This window comes from Gracilinanus agilis, chromosome 2 (assembly GCF_016433145.1).
Source record: "Gracilinanus agilis isolate LMUSP501 chromosome 2, AgileGrace, whole genome shotgun sequence".
Classification (NCBI taxonomy): Eukaryota; Metazoa; Chordata; class Mammalia; order Didelphimorphia; family Didelphidae; genus Gracilinanus; species Gracilinanus agilis.
Window position 1 is genome coordinate 334985426 of NC_058131.1, and position 26096 is coordinate 335011521.

The 26096-nt window shown below is 45.0% G+C and overlaps 1 protein-coding gene across 1 annotated transcript; it reads left to right on the forward strand.

Moving 5' to 3' along the window:
- CCM2L (CCM2 like scaffold protein) lies at window positions 1–25913 on the forward strand. The gene is made up of 10 exons (XM_044661549.1): window positions 1–30; window positions 3708–3875; window positions 13498–13581; window positions 13819–14002; window positions 16360–16907; window positions 17472–17607; window positions 20068–20131; window positions 23655–23784; window positions 24416–24554; window positions 25477–25913. The coding sequence occupies exons 1-10, from the start codon at window positions 1–3 to the stop codon at window positions 25788–25790; spliced, it is 1797 nt and encodes a 598-aa protein (XP_044517484.1). The 3' UTR covers window positions 25791–25913.
- The last annotated feature ends 183 nt before the right edge of the window (window positions 25914–26096 follow it).

Consider the following 26096-nt stretch of genomic DNA (forward strand, 5'->3'; position numbering starts at 1 on the left):
ATGGAGTTCGAAGGGAAGAAAGGGAGAAAGGTATGTTTGGAACTATGGCTTGGGAATGGGTTCCAGGGCCCAGAAAATGGGGGATTCTGGGGTGGGGGGAGTGAGAGGTAGAAAAAATACCTCTGGAAAGTAAAACCAATATTAGGGCCTCTCTTATTAAGGGATGGAATCCTGTCATCTTTTCCTGTTCCCTGAGATAGATAGATCTATCACAGAATTTAGAGATGAAAGGAAACAAAGACACCAACCTTCTTCTGTTCTTTCTTGCTTGCTTTAAAAAAAAAAAACAAAACTCCAGGACCTACCTTTCTTTCTTTCTTCTTTCTTTCTTTCTTTTTTTTCTTTTTGATAAAAACCCTCACCTTCTATCTTAGAATCAGTACTGTGTATTGTTTCCAAAGCAGAAGAGCAGTAAGGGCTAGGCAAATGGGGTTAAGTGACTTGCTTACACACAGCTAGGAAGTATCTGAGGCTATATTTGAACCCAGGACCTCCTGTCTCTGGACCTGGCTCCCAATTTACTGAACCACCTAGCTGCCTCCAAACTCCAGGATTTCTTAACATTTTTGTGTATTACAGACCCCTTTGACAAGTCTGGTGAAGCCTATAGAACCCCTTCTCAGGATGTTGTTTTTAAAGGCATTAAGTAAAATATGTAGGATTCAAAAGAAACCAATTACATTGAAATAAAGATGTCATTTTTTTTCCTCAACCAAAGTTACTATGAGGATGAGAAGAGAACTAAGAACTCCTGTTCTGGTCCAATTCCCTCATTTTACAGATGAAGAAAGAAAGCCCTGAGCAAAAAGCGTCCTTGAACCTAGTGTTAACATAATTAGGAAGAGAAGAAAGCTGTAACAATAACTCTAACAAAAGCACCAACTTCTCTCCCTCTTCAAGGCTGCCTCTAGCTAGCTTAAAAAACCAAAGGGAACCTTACTTGGCAGAGGTGACTGTGTTAATAAGATGGAGAGCCAGGTGAGATATCATTCATTGTGTGGTGCAAAAAAGCATGTCTGGGGAGTCTGGATTTTCCATGTGTCTCTGTTCCCCAGAGCTGCATTCTAGTGTGTCCCTCAGAAGAGTTTGTGGGGAAGGTGAGCCATATGTAGACTAAAGTATTAGAATCTCTTGGACACTGCCTTTCGCCTTCTTTATTTTTTTATTTTTAAACTTTTACCTTTCATCTTAGAATCAATACTGTGTGTTGGTTCTAAGGCAGAAGAGTGGTCAGGGCTAGGCAATGGGGGGGGGGGGGAGCGGGTTAAGGGACTTGCCCAGGGTCACACAGTGTCTGAGGCCAGATTTGAACCCAGGACCTCCTGTGTCTAGGCCTGGCTCTCTATCTACTGCTGCCTCGTCTTTTGCTTTCTTGTTAAGTGTAAGCCTTTTAGTAAGGGGTTTGGTTTGGGAACCTGGCCCAGAAACCTATATAGACTAATTTCTTTTTCTAACCTGATTACAGGCCACCCAGAGGTAGAGAGTCTGGCGCTCTTGTCAAGGTTACTGGCAGATCAGTTGTTCTGCCTTTCTGAGTGTGCTAATACTTAAGAGCTAAATATCCTAAATTTATTGTCCAGTCAGTCACTCTCAGCAGCTCCTGTTCCCTGGATTTTTTCCAGAGAAAAGGCAAGCAGGCAGACCCCCAACTTTCTTCCATCCCATTGCTCTCAATGGCTCTAGACTCTGGATCAGGGGTCGGCAACTTTTTTGGCCGCGAGAGCCATAAACGCCACATTTTTTAAAATGTAATTTCGCGAGAGCCGTACAGTGCTCACAGTGCGCGCTCCTATAACAGCGCCTGAAAAAAAATGGACTTTATGGCTCCTGCAGAAAGAGCCATATCTGGTCCTCAAAAGAGCCAGATAGGGCTCGAGAGCCACACGTTGCTGACCCCTGTTCTGGACCATGCCCACAGGACCAAATAGATGAAGAGATAGATTGATCCAGCCTGCCACCCCAAACTTGCCCCTAGTCTTCTTAGCAGATCCTGCTTTGGGGGGCTTCCTGGTTATCTAAAACACCCTTCCCAAACCTCTCTCTGTCTCTCTCTCTTTGGTCTCTCTGTATGTAACTCTCTCTGCCTCTCTGTCTCTTTTTCTATCTGTCTCTGCCTTTCTTTCTGTCTCTGTCTCTCTCTGTATCCCTTTCTCTGTCTCTCTGTCTCTCTCCTTCTCTCTATGTCTCTCTGTGTGTGTCTCTGCCTCTCTGTCTTTTTCTGTCTCTGCCTTTCTCTCTGGCTCTCCCTGTATCCCTCTCTCTGTCTCTGTCTCCATCTCTCTCTTTCTGCCCTTCTGTGTGTGTCTCTCCCTGTCTCTTTCTCTATCTGTCTGTCTCTGACTCTGTCTATTTCTATCTGTGTGTGTGTCTCTCTCTCTGTCTCTGTCTCTTTTTATATCTGTCTCTGCCTTTCTTTCTGTCCCTGTCTCTCTCTGTATCCCTCTCTTTGTCTCTCTGCCTCCACATCTCTCTGTCTCTGTCTCTCTCCCTCTCTCTATGTCTGTGTGTGTGTGTGTGTGTGTGTGTGTCTGCCTCTCTGTCTCTTTTTCTATCTGTCTCTGCCTTTCTCTCTGGCTCTCTCTGTATCCCTCTCTCTATCTCTCTGTCTCCATCTCTCTTTCTCTGCCCCTCTGTGTGTGTCTCTCTCTGTCTCTTTCTCTATCTGTCTCTATGTCTGTCTGTCTCTATCTCTGTGTGTGTGTGTGTGTGTGTCTGTCTGTCTGTCTGTGTGTCTCCCTCTCTCTGTCTCTGTCTCTTTCTGTCTCTGTCTCTCTCCCCTTCTCTGTCTCTGTCTCTGTCTCTGTCTCTGTCTCTCTCTCTCTCTCTCTCTTTCTCTCTCTCTCTCTCTCTCAATCTCTCACCCTTGTCTTCTATTTTAGAATCAATATTAAGTATCAGTTCCAAGGCTGAAGAGTGGGAAAGGGCAATGGGGTTAAGTGGCCTACCCAGGGTCACACAGCAGGAGGTATCTGAGGCCATATTTGAATGCAGAGCTTCTTGTCTCCAGGTCTTGTATTCTTTCCACTGAGCCACTTAGCTGTCCCCCAAATCTCATTTTGAGGCTCAGTCCTGGTGACTCTCTTTTTGGATTAAGGTGGCCCTCAGAGATCTTTGTCTGTTTCTGTATATCCATCTGGGCCCACAGGCAGTGAGATGTAATGAACAGAATGCTGGACTCAGAGTCAGGAGCACCTGGGTTCAAATTCCACTTCCACCATTTATTAGCCATAGAACCATGTATAGGTCACTTCCTCTCTCAAGGCCTCTATTTCTCATCTGTAAAATGGGGATAATAATACTGATAGAGCCTAATTTGCAAGGTAGATTGGAAGCTCAAATGAAATAATTCACATTAAGAACTATGTTAACGGCCATTATTATTACCTGTCCACTAAGTCACATGCTAGATAGAATGCCAGGGTCACACAGCTAGGAAGTATCTGAAGTCACATTTGAACCCAGGCCCAGCTCTTTATCCACTGAGTTACCTGGTTGCCCCCACACTGAAAATTTAACCATCAGCTCAAAAGTTCCAAGATGCCTCCAGTACACCCTTGACCTTATTCCAATTCTGTCCTTACTGGTAATCTCCAAATTATAGGAGGTTTAAGAGCACCCCCACAGAACAGGGGAGACATACCTAAACCCTTGGGTTTTGGGCTTTGTGAGCCCTCCCCAGGCTTCTCTCCCCATCCTTGCCTCCCCAGGGTTTTGTGTCTCCTATCCGTCGGCTGGTATTCCCTAAGACAGGACGTCGGTCAGTTGGGAGAAGTCCTGTGAGCCGAAGGCCCCTCCACTCCGTGCCCCTCTATCCCCCGGACTACCTCATTGACCCTCAAATCCTACTGTGTGACTATCTGGAAAAGGAAGTAAAGGTAAGGATTGAGGAAGAAAATCTCCTGGGAGGAGCTGTGGGTAAGAAATTGGGGATGGGGCAATTTAGGAGCAGAGATGGAGAGCTGGAAGGAACCTCTTCAAAATCTTATCATTTTCCAGAAGAGGAAACTGAGGCTTGGAGAGGCTGAATAATTAGCTCAAAGTCCCTGCGGCAGTAAGCATAGAGTTGGTGGCTAAACTTCCAAAACTCTGACTCCAGATGTTAATCCTTTTCATTCTCCCATCTTATTCGCTTTGTCCACTCTTCTTTTTGTATAAAACCTTTTTAATTTAATGTAATCAAAATTATTTATTTTACATTTTGTAATTTTTTGTAACTCTTGCTTGGTTTTTAAATCCTTCCTTTCCCAGAGATCTGACAAGTATACTAGTCTATATTCACTTAATTTACTCACAGTTTCCTTCTTTATATTCAAGTCATTCATTCATTCTGAATTTATCTTGGTGTATGTAGGGTGTGAGATGTTGATCTAAGCCTAATCTGTCCCATATTGTTTTCCAATTTTCCCAGCAGTTTTTGTCAAATAGTGGATTTTTGTACCAAAAGTCAGGCTCTTTGGGTTTATCGTATTTGTCCACTCTTCTACAAAAAAAGCCCTGCTGTCTCCCTCCACCTGCAAGGAGAGAGAGGCAGGATGGTATAGTGGAAAGAGCTTTTGTCCAGGAATCAGGAAATTTTGGTCTCTGATCCATCTTGGCCGTGTGACCTCAAACACATCCCTTTTCCTCTGGGTTTCCATTCCCTCCTTTGTAACATGGAGATACAAGATTCCTAAGGTTTCCTCCTGCTCTAACATCAGAGGGTTGACTAGAAAACCTCTAACATCCATCCCCTCCAGCTCTAAATGTGTGATTCTAGAGCTGTATTCAAACATAGAAGATGCATACACCCATGTTTACTCCTGACACCCAATGAGGACATGGCTACAAATGGCTGAGGTTTTTGCCCTAATCAGTCAGTGAGTAAACATTTATTAGGTACCTACTAAGTGCCAGGTCCTGTGCTACACACTAGGGATACAGATACAAATAAAAAGAAAGCCAATCCTTGCCCTTGAGGAGCTTATAGTTTAATGTAATGTCCTCAGTAGTGGACACATGCTGAATTTAACCAGTCTCACTCTCTAGTCCACAGGTTTACAATAGTTTATAATAAAGAAACATTTATAATGTTTTTTTAAAAAACCTTTACCTTCTGTCTTAAAATTGATATTAAATATCAGGTCTAAGGCAGAGGAGCTAGAAGGACTAGGCAATTATTGTTAAGTGACTCGCCCAGAGTCATACAGCTAGAAAGTGTCTGAGACTAGATTGAGATAATATTTGGGTTTGGGTTGTTTTTTTTTTTAACCTTTACATTCTATCTTAGAATCAACACCAAATATCAGTTCCAAGGTAGAAGAACTGTAAGGGCTAGACAATGTGACTTGCCCAGGGAGTATCTGAGGCCAGATTTGAAGAAAAAAAATCTCATGGGCAGGAAACTGGGGACAGGGTCAATTTAGGAACAGAGACGGAGAGCTGGAAGGAACCTTTGATCTCATCAAGCTCAATCCCTTCATTTTCCAGAGGAGGTCTTCCCTACTCCAGTCCCACTGAGCCACCCAGTTGCCCTTTATATAGTGCTTTAAGGTTTTACAGGGTCAAGAGAGTTGAATACGAGGTCCTGGAGCGGGAGATGCCTGAGGGCCCCAAGAACAGACTGAAGAGTGCATTGCTAAGGTGAACAGAGTTTAGGAATGAAGTTTTTTGTCCCTTGATATTTTAGATGGCCCCTATTTGTTTTCTCCCCAGTTAGATGGAGTTTCATGAGAGCAGGGATTGTCTTTTGTCTTTCTTGGAATCTCCAAGCACTTAGCACAGTGCCCGGCACAGAGCAGACACTTACTTAATCAATGGCTATGGATTGTCTAATGTACTGAATAGCCCCATACCCTGAATAGCCATCTTCTCTCCCCTCTAGGTTTGGCCCACAGCCAGGATTCGGCTGTCTCTAGCTGGTCAATTAGGCGAATTCCTGTTAATCGGCCAGTGGGCAAGACTCCTGAGGTTACCAGACCTGTCTGTAGACCAGAATATTTGAGTCTTGGCTCACTCCTAACTTAAGGGATGACCTTGACCCCTGGACCTCTGTTTCCTCAACTAGAAAATGGAAGGAACAATATCATATGTGCGTATGTGCATGCATGTATGCATGCATGTGTGCATGCATGCATGTGTGTGTCCTGCCCTGCCTTTTTGACTCTAAGCTCTAGGAGGGCAGGAACCACATCTTATCTAAACTTTGCAGTTCTCCCACCAGAATGTTCTGTATCCAGAAGGTTCATAGGATTTTGAGCTGGAAGGAATCCAAGCAGCCATCTCTTCTAAACCCCTTAGTTGATAATGGGACTGAGTCTCAAGTTAAGCGATTTGTTCAAGGGCAGGTATTACCAGAGCTAGGGTTCAGGTCTGGTCCTCTGAGTCCAAATTCAAGGGTCTTTCCAAAAAAGAAAAAAAATCCTCAATTGTGTGAATAGACAGCCCTTCCTACTTCACAGGGATGTTGTAAAGAATGAAAATTCCTAGCTGTGTGACCCTGGACAAGTCACTTCACTCTCATTGTCTAGCCCTTATCACTCTTCTCTCTTAGAACCAATACACAGTATTGATCTAAGACAAAAGGTGAGGGTTTTTATAAAAATAAATAAATAAGAGAATGAAAATGTTTTTGAAGAGTGTAAAATGCTTTGAGGATGTAAAAGATAGGGGGAAGAAGAGTCAGTATGGTACAGTGAAAAGGGCACTGGATTTGGAATGGGGGAGAGTTCTGGATTTAAATCTCAATATACTATGTCAACCAGCATTTATTAGGTATCTACTATGTGCTCTGTGCTACATACTGGGGATACAAAGAAAAGCAAAAACAGTCCCAATCCTCAAGGAGCTCAGAGTCTAACAGGGAAGAAAAGAAAGGAAATGAGTGGGTGCTTAGTAAGTACCTACTGTGTGCCAGGCACTATGCTAAGCAATCCTCACCACAACCCTGGGAGGTAGGTGCTATTATGATCCCTATTTTACAGAGGAGAAACTGAGGCAGACAGAGGTTAAGTAACTAAACTAATGTCACACAACTGGCAAGTATCTGAGGTCACATTTGAATTCAGTTCTTCCTATTCCAGGCCCAGTGCTTCCCAAGGATGTTGTGAGGATCTACTGAGATAATATTTGGGTTGGTTTTTTTTTTTAACCTTTACCCTCTGATTTAGAATCAATACCAAATATCAGTTCCAAGGCAGAAGAGTCATAAGGGCTAGATAGTGAGGGTTAAGTGACTTTCCCAGGGCCACACGGCTAGAAAGTATCTGAGGCTAGATTGAGATAATATTTACAATGCTCTTAGAGAAGTACCCGGCACACAACAGGTGCTTAATAAATGTTTGTTTCCTTCCCTCCTTCTCTTCCACCTAGCTGCCTCAAGGTGCCTTCTGGGGGGAAACAACATGCAAGCGATTACATGCAAACCAGACATATATGTATGCATATGTATTATAAATTGGAGCTCATTTTAGAGGGAAGGCATTAGCATTAAGGGGGATAGGAAGAAATTTCTTCCACAAGGTGGGATTTTAGCTGAAACCTGAAGGAAGTCAGAGAAGCCAGGAGCAGAGATTAGAAGGAAGAGCATTCCTGGCAGGGGGCACAGCCAGGGGAAATGCACAGAGTACAGAGATGGTGAATCCTGTTACAGGAACAACAAGGAGGCCAGTGACATGCAGAGAGGAATGAGATGTAAGCAAACTAGAAAAGCAAGAAAAGAGCAGGCTACAAAGGGCTTTAAAGTCCAAAGAGTGGATTTTATGTTGAGCCTGGAGCTAATAGGGAACCACTGGAATTTACTGAATAGGATTGAATGGTTTATTGAGGTGGCCAGGGATCACAGTGGATAGAGCTCTCTATCTGAAGTCAGGAATATTTCGGTTCAAATCCCACCTCAAATACTAGCTGTGTGGCCCTGGGCAAGTCACTTCTTGTGGGAAGCCAATAAAAGAAACAGTGTCTCAAATAGATAAAAATCTGAGACTCTTCTTTTGACCCCTTTTGTGATCCTTGTGATTTCTTGTTGAAAAGTATTGTGGCCTTATTGAAAAACTTTAAGCTCTTAGCAAACCAATAGTCAAGAGGTTAACATTCTCCCCTTTGGTCAGGAATGCAGCTGCTGTTTCTCAGATAGTGGTTTTAAGGCTGAAGAATTCAGGGACTTCCCGACCCAGCAAAATATTCCCAGACTTAACTGATGTTGAGGCAGCTACAATCCAACCTTGTATTCTTATCTACACCTTGAAGCTTCTAAGGCTTTCGTCTATGTTAAAAATACAGCTCTGTGTAGTTGTGGGAAACTTTCCTTGTGTTTTTTGGGTGAAAGGGAGTTTGAATTTTCATATATAATAAACTTGTGACTCAACGGCACTTCAGAGAAGCAACTATGAGTTAACAGTCAAGATCGTCTCCTGGGGGCAGCTGGGTTGCTCAGTGGATTGAGAGTTAGGCCTAGAGATGGGAGGTCCTAGGTTCAAATCTGGCCTCAGACACTTCCCAGCTGTGTGACCCTGGGCAAGTCACTTAACCCCCATTGCCTACCCTTACCACTCTTCTGCCTTAGAACCAATACACAGCATTGACTCCAAGACAGAAGGTAAGAGTTTAAAAAAAAAAAAAGATTGTCTCCCGTGTTCCATTATATTCTTATCAACTAAGCTGTCCTTATCAGATTATCAGAAGATGATAAATAGATCTCAACAACTTCTCTGATGCCTACCTCAGTTTCCTCATCTTTCCTCCTCTGGGATAATAATACTATCTACCTTCTAGAGTTGTCATGGGAATAAAATGACATAATATTTATAAAGTACTTTGCCAACCTTAAAGCATTATATAAATTAGTTATCATTATTATTAGTGAGGGGGTGGTGTGTGTTTAACACAGATCTGGGCCTTGAGAAGATTAATTTGACACCTGAGTGGAGGACAGACTGAAGAAAAGAGAGATTTAAACCAGGAAGACCAAACAGAAGACTACTGCAATAGTCTAACAGACATGACATGATGAGGGTTTGCCCCAGGATGGTGGCAAGGATGTTAGAGCAGAGAAGGGGGCATATATGAAGGTCACTAGAGAGGTGAGATTGACAGAACTTGACTACAGATTGGATGTGAGGGAGATGAGAGAGAGAGATAAAGAGGAGAGGAGACACAGAGAGAGAAAGAAAAAGAGGGGAGGAGAGAGAGTGAGAGAGGAGAGAAAGAGGGGAGGAGAGAGAGAGAGAGAGAGAGAGAGAGAGAGAGAGAGAGAGAGAGAGAGAGAGAGAGAGAGAACAGTGGATAGATCTATAGTCCAAAGATCTGAGCTCAAGTTTAGCCTCAGACACTTGCTGGCATTGTGACCTTGGGCAAGTCACCTAATCTCTACCTGCCTCAGTTTCCTCATCTTATGAAATAGCAATAATAAAAACATGTATCTTCCAGAGTTGTTATGTTGTTATGAGGATAAAATTAGATAATATTTGTAAAGTACTTTGCATTATTAAAATGCTATATAAATGCTAAATATGTGGGCATATGTGTATACGTATATGCTTATATNGAAAGAGAGAGAGAGAGAGGAGGAGGAGAAGGAAGAGACAGAGAGACAGAGAAAGAGGGGAGGAGACAGAGAGAGAAGAGAGAGAAGAGAGAGGGAGAAAGAAGGGAGGAGACAGAGAGAGAGGAAGGAAGAGAGGGAGAGAAGGGGGAGAAAAGAGAGAAAGGGAGAAAAAGGGAAGGAGAGAGAAAGGGGAGAGAAGGAGCGAGAGAGAGGAGAGAAAGAGAGAGGGAGAGAAAGAGGGAAGGAGAAAGAGTGAAGGAGAAAGGGGAGAGAAGGAGTGAGAGAGGAGAGAAAGAGGGAAGGAGAGAGATGGAGAAAGAAAGAGAGATGGAGAGAAATGGAGAAAAGAGAGAGACAGAGACAGAGAGAGAGAGAGCAAAGAATCAAATATGACATCTAGGTTATGTGACTGGGAGGGTGGTGGTACTCTCAAGAGTGACAGGAAAGTTCTGAAGAGAGAAGGGTTTGTGGGAGAAAAGAATGAGTTCTATTTTGGACATTGTGAGTTTGCAATGTCAAATAGGCAGTTATAGATAATGAGACCTGCATATAAGGAGAGAGGTTAGGGCTGGATAAAATGATCTGAGAATCCTCTGGATAGAGATGGTAACTGAATCCATGGAAGCTGATAATCACCAAGATCACCAAGAGAAATGTATAGAAGGGTTCAAGACAGAACCTTGGGGTACATCCACTATCAGTAAGTTTGAACTGCAAGGAGATCCAGAAAAAAACACATCCTGTATGACCCTGGGCAAGTCACTGCCCCTCCCTGCTCCTCTTCTCTTTAATCTGTAAAACTGGGTTTATTATAGAATTATTCTTGTCCTTGTTACCTTACAGAATCGTGGTGGGGAAAGTATTCCACAAAACTTGAGGAGTGCATAAAACTTAAGAGGAGGGGAATTTGGACTTTTGATTTCATCAGTACGGGAGAACTTCTGGTGTGGAATATAGATAAAGAACTAAAAGGGGCCTTAATGGCCATATGGCTCGTTTTACAGATGAGGAAACTAAGGCACAGAAAAATGAAAATGATTTGCCCAAGGTCACATAGAGGATTAAAACCTGAGCCATCTGATTCCAGCCCCAGCATTCTGTCCATAATATCATGCCTTCTCTCTGAGGCAGTCCTTTCTTTGGTGTTTAAAATTTTTTTTAAATCCTTACTTTCTGTCCTAGTATTAACTCCAAGACAGAAGGGCAAGGGCTAGGCAAATGAAGTTAAGTGACTTGCCCATGGTCACAAAACTAGGAAGTATTTAAGGTCAGATTTGAATCCAGGTCCTCCCAACTCCAGGTCTGGCATTCTCTTCAATGAGCCACCTCACTGCCCCTGGATAGTCTTAATGAATTGTCTAAGGCACTACAAGGTGGTGAGTTCTGGTATATATCAGAGACAGAACTTGAACCCTCATCTTCCAGACTGCAAGGCAGGTCTTTTATCCATTATTCATAAGACCATTGATCTAGAGCTGGGAGGGTCCTCAGAAGCCATCTAGTCCCACCCATTTAGTTATTTAATTTCTTTAAATTCTTAACTTTCTATCCTAGTATTAACTTTAAGACAAAAGGGCAAGGACTAGGCAAAGGGGGTTAAGTGATTCACCCAGGGTCACACAGCTAGGAAGTATCTGAGGTCAAATTTGAACCCAGGTCCTCCAGACTCTAGGCCTGGTATTCTATCCACTGTGCTAACTAGCTGTCCCATCACTACCACCATTTATTTCACAGAAGAAAATGAAGCCCATAAACATTCAGTGGCTCTCTCTTGCCTCCCTGTCCCCTTGTCCCAAATCCCCAAAACTGTAGCTTTGATATGATGGAAAGGACATTGGATTTGAGTTGAAAAGACCTAGGTTTGGATTCTGGTTCTGCTTATTAGTTTTGTGACCTTGGCCATGCCACTTCTTTGAGCTTCAGTTTACTCTTCTGTAAAATGGAGATATTTCTACTATAAGGGATTGCTGTGATCACTTTATAGACCCTAAAAGATGACATAATGAGAGACATGATTCTTTTTATTATCAGTACCCAAAAAGCACAGGTTCCCCCACTATCATGTCCCCTACTCCATCCCCCGAGAGACGTCATAGTATAATGGAGAATGCTGGATCTGGAATCAGGAAGAATGGAATTTAAAGGCCAACTCTGACATATACTAGCCATGTGATCCTGGCTAAGTCTGGTCTGAGCCTCTGCTTTCTCCTCTGTAAAATAAGGGAGTGTGATTAGAAGGTCTCTAGAGGCATCTGATAGCTCAGTGGATAGAACATTGGGTCTGGAATCAGGAAGATGCGAGTTCAAATATGACTTCAAATGTTTTTAAGCTATGTGAACCTCGGCAAGTCATTTAATCTCTATATTCCTCAGTTTCTTCAACTGTAAAATGGAGATTATAATGGCTCTCACTTATATAGCACCTATTCTTTTTTAATTGAACATTTTAATTTAATTAATTAATTTAGAATATTTTCCCATGGTTATATGATTCATGTTCTTTCCCTTCCCGTCTCCCATTCCCCTCCCATAGCCAACAAGCAATTCCACTGGGTTTTACATATGTCATTGATCAAGACCTATTTCCATATTATTGATTTTTGCACTAGGGTGATCTATTACAGTCTACATCCCCAATCATAGCCCCATCGACCCATGTGATCAAGCAGTTGTTTTTCTTTTGTGTTTCTACTCCCACCGTTCTTTCTCTGAATGTGGGTAGCGTTCTTTTCCATAAATCCCTCAGAATTGTCCTGGGTCATTGCATTGCTGCTAGCAGAGAAGTCCATTACATTCGATTGTGCCACAGTGTTTCCGTCTCTGTGTACAATGTTCTCCTGGTTCTGCTCCTTTCACTCTGCATCAATTCCTGGAGGTCATTCCAGTTCACATGCAATTCCTCCAGTTCATTATTCCTTTCAGTATAGTAGTATTCCATCCATCAACAGATACCACAATTTGTTGAGCCATTCCCCAATCAAAGGGCATCCCCTTATTTTCCAATTTTTTGCCACTACAAAGAGTGTGGTATAGCACCTATTCTGCTCAGTACTCTACAATGATCATCTCATTTGATCCTTACAACAATCCTAGAAGGCAAGTGTTATTATTATCTCCATTTTACAGATGAGGAACTGAGGGAAAGAGTTTTGTAGTGACTTGCTCAGGGCCACACAGGGAGTGTCTGATGCCAATTTGCATTCAATTCTTCCTTACTCTGGTGACAATGTTCTAACCATTGCATCACCTAGATGTCAAATAATAATAGTAGCAACAAACTGACATAATTCTTGTTTTTATTACCAAAAGAGAATCAAAAGAAATATTTGTAAAGGTTTTTAGCACAGTGCCTGGCACAGAGTAGGTGTGACAGATGGATGGACGGATAGGTAGGTAAATAGACAGACAGATCGATAGACAGACAGACAGATAGAAAGACAGAAAGATAGCTAGATACAGACAGACAGACAGATGATAGAGATATACAGACAGTTAGATAGAGAAATAGATAGATAGATGAATAGACAGACAAATAAACAGAACAATAGACAGAAAGACAGACAGACAGATAGATGATATAGATAGATAGATAGATAGATAGATAGATAGATAGATAGATAGATAGATAGATAGACAGACAGACAGGCAGATAGACAAATAGACAAATAGATAGACAGATACAGATAGATAGATGATAGAGATAGACAATAGACATACAAACAGATTAACAGACAGACAAATAGATAATAGATACAGATAGACAGATGATAGAGACAGACAGATAGATAGATGATAGGATAGACAGATAGACATACAGACAGATAGATAGACAGACATACAGACAGATAGACAGATAGACAGACAAACAGATAGATAGGCAGATGGGGGGAGACCTGTCTCAACTCAATGGAAGGGAGCAAAACCTGGAAACCCAGGTTCCCAGAGCCCCCAGTGATTGATCTGGGCTTCCTGTTAAGTTTCTAGGCCATTTAACTTGGGTCACCTCCTCCCTGAACCCCTCCAGCCGGGATGAGCTCCTGCAACTGTTGGACACAGCACGGGTGAGGAGACCGGAAGTTAGGAGTGGGGCGGGTGGGCAGGGCGGGCATGGCACTGTCTCCATCCCATCCCACCGCCAGTTTCCTCCTGTGGAGCTTCTGGGCAGGTTATGAGGTGGACAGGAGCAAGGGTGGGCTGTGGATGTGCGGGTGTTGGGAGGGGAAGGGAGAACGGGCTTGAGTGCTGCCGCCCCAAGAGCAACTCGCTCCTTGGCCCTCTTCTCGGCTCTGGCCCCGCAGCAGCTGAAGGAGCTGCCCCTGAAGAGCACCCCGGAGCAGGACAGCATCCTGAGCCTGTCGGCGAGATGCCTGCTCCTCACCTGGCGGGACAACGAGGAGCTGATCTTGCGTATCCCCACGCATGAGATCGCAGCTGCTTCCTATTTGCAGGACGATGCGCTCCACCTCGTCGTGCTCAAGACTGGTGAGATCCAAGGCGTGACGGGACCCAACGGGGAGACTGGTCCTGGGGGGCGGGGGAAGGGGGACGGCAAGAAAGACCCTATCTATGTGGGATCTGAGGGTGAGGGTGGTGAGGCTTGGAAGGCAGCCAGTCGAAATATCCTGGAGGCCAGACCCAAATCTTTGTTTCAAAGATTTTTATCTTTCAAGTCGGCTCCAACTGACCCCACGCTAGTCTCTCACAGGAAGTTCCCCCTACGACCATCAATCGATCAGCCAACAAGCATTTATTAAACTCCTCTTTGTGCCGGGCATGATGTAAGACTTTGAGCGCGATACAAATACTAACCTGCTCTCAGGGAGCTTAGATTCTACCAGGAGGAAACAAGGGGCCTTATTGGTCACGGGGCCCAACTCCCTTGTTTTATTAATGGTAGAGCCAACTGGTGGCACAGTGAGAAGAGCTCTTGACCTAGAGTCCGAAGACTTCTGGCCTTTAACACTTACTGACTGAGTGACTTTGGACAAGTCACTTAATCTCTCTTTGCCTCAGTTGCTTCAACTATAAAATGGGGATAATAATAGCACCTATCTCCCAGAGTTGTTTTGAGGATCAAATGAGATATTTATAAAAAAACCTATTTGCTATACAAATGCTTATTTCCTTCCCCTCCCCTCCATGAGGAAACTGAGACCTAGGAGGGATTTCACTTGCCTAATATCACACAGCCAGTGATTGTCAGTTTGGTTTTCAGATTCCTTAATCTCAATACATAGCTCTGCCCTACCTTTCACACCCTTATCACAAAGAGGAGAGCAGCAGGATGCCTTGTCCAGGAATGATACAATAGTTTTCCTTTCTTCAAAGCACTTTATTCACTAGAGCTCTTCCTTTGAGGTAGATAGTATAGGAATTATTAAGCCCATTTTGTAGAGGAGGAAATTGAGGGTGACAGAAGTTTGCAGTCCTAGAGAACATAGAGCTATAAGGGACCTTAAATGTGTTCTAGTCCTGTCCTTATGTCATTCTTATTGAAAGGGAGGCTTAGTAGCACAACTGGATTCTAACACAGGACACAACTAGTCCAAAATTGAATGTTCTTTCCATTACATGGGTTACCCAGCTGATAAGAGACAGATCTGCCTTCTTCATTCATTGAATGATATTGGAAAAGGGCAGTTAGGTGGTACAGGACAGAGCAGTGGGCCTGGAGTCAGAAAACTCCTCTTCCTGGGTTCAAATCCAGCCTCAGACATTTACCAGCTATGTGGCCCCAGGCAAGTCCTTTAACTCAGTTGGCCTCACTTTTCTCATCTGTAAAAATGAGCTGGAGGATGTGTGTTTTAAAAATTTGTACTCTGGGGACTTCATTTCCCAGCATTCTTTACTCCTCCTAGAGCTCCCTTGTCTTGTGTCCCCGCATTGCACCCTGGAGTGGGTTTGTTTATAAATTTGCTGAAACCCACGCTGGGGGGGGGCTTTTTGAAGCTTTGGCTTCGGCTCGAGCGTGGTAGGCTGCTGGGTCTCTGGCTGTTTGCTCTGCTCACTCAGCTGAAGGAACCCTTTTTCTCTCTCACTTTGTTGTTATTAAACCCTATATATTTAAATACTTGGAGTATTCATTCATGTTTAGTCTTACAAGAAGGAAATGGCAAGCCTTCCCAATAAGATCAGGAGTGAAGCAAGGATGCCCGTTGTCATCACTATTATTTACTATTGTATTAGAAACTCTAACTCTAGCCATAAGAAAAGAAAAAAAAATTGAAGGAATTAAAGGAAATGGCAAGCCACTCCTGTGTCTTTGCCAAGAAAACTCCAAATGGAGTTGGCCATGACTGAAGTAATTGAACAACGGAAAGGACAAAGATATTGAGAAGCAGTGGGATAGCATAGAAAAAGTAGTGCATTTGGAATCACACAAACTCTTGCTGTGCCATTTATTACTTGTGTGACCTTGGGTAAGTCACTTATCTTCTCAGGACCGTCTCTTCGGATGTCCTCTCAGGACATCTCAGGTCCCTTCCAACTTTCCATCTAGGATAATATGATGCTTACCGTGAGGTCAGCAGTTCAGGAATGATTGTCATCATTTTACAGATAGGCAACAAAGGCTTAGCGATCCAGTGATTTGCCTGGTATCATACAGTTAGCAGGTGGCAAGGGATAGAGCCAGGATTTGTCGTACATGTCATTAAAGCCGGAACATGGCCCGTGACCCGGGTGGCCTGACTCTCCACGCAGAAGCTTTTCCTCTATCCCACACTTCCTCTCTATGTGAAGGGAAGAGAAAGTAACGATGATGAATGGCAACAGATCTTTCCTTCTCCTGCCCTCCCCCTTAGTCTCAGGCATGTGGTCCTTCTTTCATCCTCTCCCAGGCCTGGGTGTGGATCCAGTGCCCGCTGGCCTGGATGTGTGCCCCGGTGGCAGGCGGGAGCCTGGGGCGGCTGGCCTGACCCCTGAGGAGCAGTCATCGGGCGGCGGTCCTGAACCCAGACCACCTTCCAGTGGTGTGGAGCGACGCCACACCATCTGCAGCTTAGACTGGAGGATGGCCTGGGGAGGCACCGAAGGCCGGGCCACCAGCGGCGGAGGGGGCAGCTTGGAGCGAAAGCAAGGTGCCGGTGAAAAGAATGCCATGGGCCGGGCCTTCGGGAGCTGGGAGCGGCGCCAGACCTTCAGTGGCAGCTGGGAGCGACGGCGAGGGGGCAAACCTGGGGGCAGCTGGGAGCGGAGGCAGGGGAGCAAACCTGGAGGAAGCTGGGAACTTCGGCAAGGGGGCAAGCCCGGGGGCAGCTGGGAACGTCGGCAGACCTTCAGTGGGGGCAGCTGGGAACGCCGACAACCTGGTCTCAACCCCCTGGACCCCCAGGATCCCAGCCCTGATGCCTACTGCAACCTCATTATCCTAGCAGTTGCCAATAGGGTGAGTTGGCTCCTCAGCCAAGGAGAATGAACCTAATAGAAGAAAGGACTATGGCCTGAAGGTTCCCATCCTCATGGAACTCAGTCTACCTTCTATAATACTGTGTATTGGTTCCAAGGCAGTAAGGGCTAGGCAATGGGGATTAAGTGACTTGCCCAGGGTCACACAGCTAGGAAGTGTCTGAGGTTAAACTTGAACCCAGGACCTCCCGTCTCTAGGCCTGGCTCTCTGTCCACTGAGCCTCAATAGATGTTTTCCAAAGAGCATGGAATTTAGAGCTATAAGAGACCTCAGAGAAACCACAGAGGCCAACCAGCTCCTTTAACAAATAGGGAAACTAAGGCTCAGGGAGGGGAAATAGTTTAAAAGAAAATCAGAGACAGGGCTAGGTCTAGACCCTGGGTCTCCTGAATCTCTGGTTCAGAGATCCCTTCTCAGCACCTGCCTGTCCCTCCCTTTGCAGGCTGCCCACGCTGCCCAGTCCTCCCCTTTTCTCCCCATGCCCCTCATAAGCGAGCCAGCGCTGTTCTCAGACTGCTAACATCTCCTCTCTGTTGTGGTCAGGATGCAGCAGAAGAATCGTGTGCCCTCATCTGCCAGGTTTTCCAGATCATCTATGGAGACCAGACCATTGAGTGCGTGGATCGTGCTGGCTACCACTACACCTCCACCCCTGAACGGCCCTGGCTTATCAGCCGCAGTGAGTCCTGGGATAGAGGCAGCACCCCCTCAGGGCCACCCACCTCACACTTGTCCCCAAAACAAAACAAAATGAACCAAAAGATCAGAGAAGTTAGAGCTGGAAGAGACTTCAGAGATCAGCTAACCCAGGCTATTATTATATTATTATTCCTCACAGAGTTGTTGTGAGGATCAAATGAATAATTTAAAATCAATGAACCCAGTGCTTTGCACATAGTGGGTACTTAACAAATTCTCGTTTTCTTCCTTCAATCCAGCCTCTTCATGTCTAGATGAGGGAACTAAGGCCCAGGAAGTGTAAGGAATTTACTAAGGTCACACGGTTAATTGAGCCAGGATTGGGACCTGAGTCTTTTTGATTGCAAATCCAATTCCCTTCTCACTACATATACTATACTGTAGACTTCCATACCATACGAGAAAAAACTTGACTGGCTATTAGAAATGTCCAAAAGCAGAATGGGCTACCTTGAGCGCTAATGCATCCTCCCTCACCGGAGAAGTTTAAGTGGAGACTGGATGACTGTGGGGTATATGGTGGAGAGGATGTCTGTTCTGATACCAGTTGGATCAAACAGCTCTGGAGACTCTTCTAGGTCTCTGATGCTAGGATTCTATGACTCAGACCCTTGACTTCTAATTCCAAGTCCAGTGGCTTTCCATTACACTCAAATGTCTCTCCAATAATAAGTATCCCAGAGGGGTATGAACAACACACTATAAGATTAGATGAGAAAGAGATTAATTCCATCTTTGGAAAGTGGGAAGACAATGAGGAGGGCTTCGTGGAAGTCAAAGTATTTGAGTTTTGAAACAAAGAAAGGATTTCAGCAGGTAGAGATGGAGGGATGGGACAGAGAATGGGCATTCCTAGACTAGGAGACTAAGCAAAAGGCCCTTCTTCTATGCTCCACAGTTAGCTGTCCTTCCAGATTCCTCTCTTCTGTTCCTTGTGAAAATTCTGGGCTAATATCTGGCAAAGCAGGAGGTGTTTTTTGATGAGCAGTCCTGGTGTGCTAGCCCTGCCCTAGGCACTGTAGGGGGAAACTGAAGCAGAAGTGGACAAATGAGTCATGCAATTTGGTTAGACTCCATTTGTCTCTCCAGCCTTTTTTCCACTCAATTCAGCCAAAAGTTTGATTATTCTGTATAGGCAAGGGTCAAAGAAGCAGGGAAAGGGCAGATCTAGGTAAAGGAGAACCAAGGAACCAGAGGGTCTAGTCCTGAGGGACTCCAGACAATTAGCTAATCAAGGAGTCTTTATTGAGTACCTTCCTCCTGTGTGCCCAGCCTTGTGCTCTTTCTTGGGAGGCATCCAGGAAAAGAAAGAATATGTCTGCTTCCTGCTTTGGCACAGAGATCAAGACTGCAGGCTTTTGGAACTAAAAGAGATCTCAGAGGTTTTCAGATCGGTCTGCCACTCTTTGAAAGAACCTCTTTTATAGTATCCTTGAGTGAGTGTTGTCCATCCGGTTTGAATTCTTCCAGTTTCGGGGAGCTCACTGGGGTTCATATCCCATGTCTACTGCTTGTTGCCCATGTGACCATAGAGTCCTTAACCTCCCTGGACCTATGTTTCTTCACCTCTAACTTGAACTTTGAACTAGATGGCTATAGATATGAGCCTACCAATTAAGGCAACTTTTCCTTACATCAACCCTAAATCTGCCTCATTGTGATTTCCACTGACTGGTTCTGACCTCTGGGACCATGCAGAACAAGTCTAAGACCAGTGATGGCCTTCAAAATATTTAAAGACAGGGAGGGATCATGCCCCTTCTTGCCCTTCAGTCTTCTCTTCTCCGGGCTTGTTCATCGTTCTGTGGTTTTTCAGTAGTGTCTGACTCTTCATGACCCCGTTTGGAGTTGTCTTAGCAGATACTGGAGTGGTTTTCCATTTCCTCCTCCAACTCATTTTACAGATGAAGAAACTGAGGCAAACAGTATTAAATGTCTTGCCCAGGATCACTCAAATCATAAGTGCCCGAGGCTAGTTTTGAACTCAGGGAGATGAGACTTCTTGACTCCACGCTAAGCACTCTATCTGCTGGACCACTCAGCTTCTTCAGGCTAAACATTCCTACATCCTTCAGTTATCCGTTATATATTATGGCTTTGAAAAGAAGTATAGTATAGTAGAAAAAACATTGTTTTCGAGGCAGAAGGTCTGAATTCAAATCCTGTCTCTGACATTTACTAATTATATAACCCCTAGTTTCCTTCTCTAGAGGAGATAATACTTTTACTACCCAACCCACTGGATTGCTTTTTTTATCTTCTCTGGAAAATGCTTTGTAAACCTTAAATTGCCAGAGAAATGTGACCTTTTGTTAAGGGACAAGGCATTTCATGAGTGGTTCCTGGGATACTTCTGGAGATGGGGACAGAGGAAGAAAGATGGCCCCAGGAAATGATGGAATCCTGTCTTGTCTTCTAATTGATCTCTGTCCTGCCTTAGGCGAGAGCTGCCGCACAGATGGGACCTATGGCTATGATGCTGACTTCAGTTGCTGCAGTTCTTTGTAGGTACCACCTTCCACCAGGTACCTCTCTCTCCCCTCCTCGCATCCCAATCCCTATCCCTTTCTCCATGCCCCCTAGAATTTACCCCAGACACTTTTTTTTAACCCTTACCTTCCACCTTCAAATCAATACTGTGTATTGGTTAAAGACAGAAGAACGGTAAGGGCTAGGCAATGGGGGTTAAGTGACTTGCCCAGGGTCACCCAGCTAGGAAGTGTCTGAGGTCAAATTTGAACCCAGGACCTCCCAGCTCTAAGCCTGGCTCTCAATCCACTGAGTCATCCAGCTGCCCCCACCTCAGACACTTTTTTTTTAAACCCTTAACTTCTCTGTATTGGCTCCTAGGTGGAAGAGTGGTAAGGGTGGGCAATGGGGGTCAAGTGACTTGCCCAGGGTCACACAGCTGGGAAGTGTCTGAGGCCGGATTTGAACCTAGGACCTCCCATCTCTAGGCCTGGCTCCCAATCCACTGAGCTACCCAGCTGTCCCAATCTCAGACACTTTTGGTTGTTCCTTGGGGAAAGTCTTCACCACTGTCTAATAGGAGAGATGTCCTAGCCGAGTCCCTACTATGTGCTAGCTGGGCTCTTGGCACCGTGGACAACACTGAGGAACTAAAGATGCTCACCCATCACCTAGTAGGCTTAAAATCACTGAGCCAGAAAAGATGATTAAAGCACAAGCTAAACACAGAGTCAGTGAATAGACTATTAGGAGAGACCTTAGAACACAGGCCAAAGATCATAGATCAGTGCTAGCAAGGACTTTCGAGGTCATCATGTCCAGTGCCCTCAGTTGATCAATAATGGAATTGAGACCTAGAGAGAGGAAGGAAACTGCCCAAAGCCACAAAGGCCACACAGGATCATAGATCTGAGAGCTTGAAGAGACCTTCTCAATTGCAGTAAATAGAAGAGAAGAGAGGGACTTTTATCAGTCATTTGGTTTTTTTTTTTTAATTTTTTTTAAAACCCTTACCTTCCATCTTAAAGTCAATACTGTGTATTGGCTCTAAGACAGAAGAGTGGTAAGGGTTAGGCAATGGGGGTCAAGTGACTTGCCCAGGGTCACAGCTGGGAAGTGTCTGAGGTCAGATTTGAACCCAGGATCCCCCATCTCTAGGTCTGGCTCTCAATCCACTGAGCTACCCAGCTGCCCCCTTCAATTGTTTTTTTTAAACCCATACTTTCTTTCTTAGATGCAATACAGTTTATCAGGTCCATGGCAAAAGAGAAGTAAGGCTAGTCAGTGGGGGTTAAGTGACTTGCTCAGGGTCACATAGCCAGGAAATATTGAGGCCAGATTTGAATCCAGGATCTCCTGTCTCTAGGCCTGGCTCTGAATCCATTGAGCCACCTAGTTGCCCCTCTGTCATCTTGTAATACAAAGAAGATCTGGTTTTTGGATCTAAATATTCCTGACCCCAAATGTAGTGTCCTCCACTGCATCACAAAGCAAACACAAGTTACATAGGGTCATCTCACAAATTATCCAAACCAATCAAAAGGCATCACAGCATAACAATGGAAAGTGGTGGTCCTGGGACACACAGTTCTTTTTGAGATCAGGGTTCTTTCTGCTACACTAGAGATTCCTCTAATCAGTGAACATTTTTTTACTGTTGTTATTCAGTCATTTTCAGTCATGTCTGACTCTTCATGACCATATTCTGGGTTTTCTTGGCAAAGACACTGGAGTGGTTTGCCATTTCCTTCTCCAGCTCATTACAGATGAGAGAACTGAGGCATGTAGGGTTAAGTGACTTGCCCAGGGTCATACAACTAGTAAATGTCTAAGAACAGACTTAAACTCAAGGCCTGGTACTCTATCCATTGCACCACCTAGTGGCCCTTGAATTTTTTTTTTTTTTAGCCCTACATATAATTGAGAAGTTATTTCAAATTGCCCTTGGTGTATGTGACATGCTTACGATCACTCTCTGTGTTTGAAAATGATCTCTCTTTCCTGATCCTGGGTTAAAGATAAGACTCCATCTGGGGAATAAACCCCAGTCAGTCATGTATGTTGTGGTTCCCTCAACTATAAAATGAGAGTTAGATTAGATCCAGCATTCCTCGTAGCTCTCATTCTATGATCCCAGGATCACCCCAATAATATCTATCCCCGCTTTGGCACCATTCAATTATGTATATCGAAGATTTATTGAATCTTCTATCTTCAACATTGCCACAAAACGTTCATGGGCTCTGGGGGGAAAAAAACTGTATGTACACACATTTATAAGTTTAATCTGCATTTTTAACACGTTCTTAAGTTTAGACAATCAACAAAACAATAAATGAAGCCTTGATTTGTAGTGTTTGCAGATTTCTGAGGTGTAAATACTCACACTGAAAATTTAACACTGGTTCTGGGCTCCAGCACATTCCTGTCATCAACGCTTCATGACTGTGTGTGTGTGTGTGTGTGTGTGTATTTGTTCAAAGGGGGAGGAAAAGCGATGTGTGCCTCAGGCCGGAAGCCTGTGATGAAGCCACAAAGCTGAGCCCCTTCTCAGATCATTTGGATTTTATTCGTTAAACATTCCAAATTTATTAAATGCCTTCTCTGGGAAGGGCCTGGGGAGAGAGGCAAAGTCTGGTTAAGATTCATGCTATTCCTGCCTCAGTGGAGCTCATAGTCTTCAGGAGGTATCTGATCCTGCTGTTCTAGGACATTAGTTAAGTTCCAAGAACCTTAATGCTAGTACCTTCCCTCTGTTGATTATTTCCAGTTTCTCCTGTATTTGGAATGTTTGTACAGAGTTGTTGGCATTTTGTCTCTCTGATTAGACTATGAGCTCCTTGGTAGTAGGGGCTGTCTTTTGCCTTGCTCTGTATCCCCAGCACTTAGCAGAATGCCTGGCACATAGTAGGTGTTTATCCAATGTTTTGGGGCAACTGGGTGACATAGAATGCAGGGCCTGGAGGTAGGAAGACTCATCTTCCCCTGTTCAAATCTGGCCTCAGGCACTCATTGGCTATGTGATCCTGGGCAAGTCACTTAACCACTGTTGCCTCAGTTTTCTCATCTCCAAAATGAGCTGGAGAAGGAAATGGCAAACCACTCCAGTATCTTTGACCCAAAAATTAAATTAATTAATTAATTTTTTAAAATGGGGACCCAAAGAGTCAGACACAATTGAAAAACAACTTAACTACAAAAGCCAAATGTTTAGGGCAGCTGGGTAGTTCAGTGGATTGAGAGCCAGGCCTAGAGACGGGAGGTCCTAGGTTCAAATCCGGCCTCAGACACTTCCCAGCTGTGTAACCCTGGGCAAGTCACTTGACCCCCATTGCCTACCCTTACCACTCTTCCACCAAGGAACTAATACACAGAAGTTAAGGGTTTAAAAATATTAAAAAAAAAATGTTTATACACTGTCTGACCTGGCAGACCCTGGGAAGCTACACAATGTCACTCACCGGGGCTGAAGGGACCAAGGCAGAAGGGAAGGCTGGGGGGAGGGGGTGAGGGATAGCCCAGGGGAGTGAGTCTTGGCATTGTCTCTCCGTCTTCCAGTAATGGCTCCCATGATACCTTCGAAGCCTATTATAGCGGGACATCCACACCCTCCTTCCAGGGGTCTCACTGCAGTGAAAGCGACGGCAGCAGCCTTGGTCTGGAGCAGTTACAGGATTATATGGTGACGGTAAGACCCTGACAGGGTCAGTGCCACTCTCCCAAGCTCCGAAGATTATCCCAGCTCACCTGCCCTCTTCCCGGAACCTCTCCATTCTCTTGCACTACCACCCCGCAGCCCCCCTGCTCCTCCTCCCCTAGGCACCTCTCCGTGTCCCTGTCTATCTCATCTACGTCTCTCTCCTTCGCCCGCATGCCCACATCCTGCTGTGCCCCGTGCCTTTCCTTCCCTGGAAGTCTGCATCTTCCCCTGTCTCCTAAGAGCCCTGCTCACCTTCCACCTCTTCATCCGTTCCCCGATCAGTGAAGTCCTTTAATGGGAAAAAGAAGGAAGACCACAAAGATACATATCCCCAAAGTTGGGTCCTCTCCTGGGCTTTAGTCCTCTCCCTGATTCTCTAGGAAGCAAGCAGAGAAGGGGTGCTCGAGGCCATGTTCCCCAAAACATTTCTAACCAATAAAGCCCTGAGATTTCAGGCCAGCCCCCCTTCTGTCGTGCCTTATGTCCCCTGGGTTGCACATGGCTCACCCCCAATGGACAGACTGGCCATATACTTTGCCAAATCTTGTGGAATATGGGGCTCCCAGTGGGCTGGTCCTCTGTCTTCTGCCTGGTCCCACTTCCTGGCTCTTCCCCACAGTTACGAAACAAGCTGTCACCACCCGAGATCCAGCAGTTTGCTCTGCTGCTGAGAGAATATAGGCTGGGGCTGTCTGTGCAGGAATACTGCGGACATCTTCTTCGGCTTTATGGAGACAAGAGAAAGTTCCTTCTCCTGGGTAAGCAGTCTCTAGCCCCTCCACCCATTTTTTCCAAACAGTACAAGTCATTTAATCCTGGTAGCCTCAGTTTCCTCATCTGTAAAATGAGCTGGAGAAGGAAATGGCAAACCACTCCAGTATCTTTGCCAAGAAAACCCCAAATGGGGTCGCAAAAGATTGGGCACAATTGAAGTGACTGAACAATGGATTTTTTATTTATAAAATGAGAGAGTAGACCAGTGGTTCCCAAACTTTTTTGGCCTACTGCCCCCTTTCCAGAAAAAATATTACTTAGCCCCCTGGAAATTAATTTTTTTTAAATTTTAATAGCAATTAATAGGAAAGATAAATGCACGTGTGGCCATCACCGCTTCCCTGGATCGCTGCAGCACCCACCAGGGGGCAGTGGCGCCCACTTTGGGAATCACTGGAGTAGACTAAGGTACCTTCCATCTTTAAATCTATGAACCTATAATTCCCACTTATTCCTTTTCCTAATGTTATGAGGAAAATTAAGGTTTAAGTATTTCCTCATAACACTAAGGAGCTAAATGGGGCTGAAGATACCAGCCCTAATGATTGAGAGGCTCATGTTGGGATTCCTGGGTCCCTCTCCCACCTTGACTGGGAAGTATGGAACAAGAAACAATGGGGAGAGGGCAACTGGGTAGCTCAGTGAATTGAGAGCCAAGCCTAGAGTCAGGAGGTTGTAGGTTCATATCTGACATTGGAGACTTCCCAGCTGTGTGACCCTGGGCAAGTCACTTACCCCCCATTGCCTAGCCCTTACCACTCTTCTGCCTTGAAACCAAAACACAGTGTTGATTCTAAGATGGAAGGTAAGGGTTTAAAAACAGAAAGACAGACAGAGACAGAGCAGAGAGAGAAACAGACAGACTTTGGGGATAACAGACCAACCACCTGCCTCTCGGCCCTACAGGAATGCGGCCCTTTATCCCAGACCAGGACATCGGCTACTTCGAAGGCTTCCTGGAGGGTGTGGGCATCCGAGAAGGTGGCATCCTCACTGACAGCTTTGGCCGCATCAAACGCAGCATGAGCTCCACATCAGCCTCCGCTGTACGAGGCTACGACAGTCGGGCTCCCCGCCCAGAGGCCGAAGCTTTCAATCGTATTCTCACTGGCATCACCCATGACATCGAGGCCTTGGCACAGGAGGGAGAGGATGAGGGCAGCGGGAATGATGGAGAGGGTCAGGGGAGAACAGAGGAAGGCGAGGACAACTACCTCTGAGAACCATTCCCCTGAAACATGCCTACGCTGGGGGCTGTACAGAGGGCATGCGTGGTGTACTTATGACAAAAGTGTGGGGGCAGCTGGGTGGCTCAGTGGGTACAGAACCAGAACCAGAGACAGGAGGTTATGGGTTCAAATACATCCTAGCTGCGTGGCCCTGGGAAAATCACTTAACCCCAATTTCTTAGCCCTCACTGCTCTTCTGTCTCAGAACCAATACTTAGTATTGATTCTAAGATGAGAGAGAGAGAGAGAGAGAGAGAGAGAGAGAGAGAGAGAGAGAGAGAGAGAGAGAGAGAGAGA

What these genes read in the sequence shown, in the direction of transcription:
- CCM2L (XM_044661549.1), top strand. Translation starts at nt 1, where the DNA reads ATGGAGTTCGAAGGGAAGAAAGGGAGAAAG. An exon ending in AACTGTTGGACACAGCACGG is followed by an intron (nt 13,582 to 13,818) that starts GTGAGGAGACCG and finishes CTGGCCCCGCAG; the next exon opens with CAGCTGAAGGAGCTGCCCCT. An exon ending in GAGAAAGTTCCTTCTCCTGG is followed by an intron (nt 24,555 to 25,476) that starts GTAAGCAGTCTC and finishes TCGGCCCTACAG; the next exon opens with GAATGCGGCCCTTTATCCCA.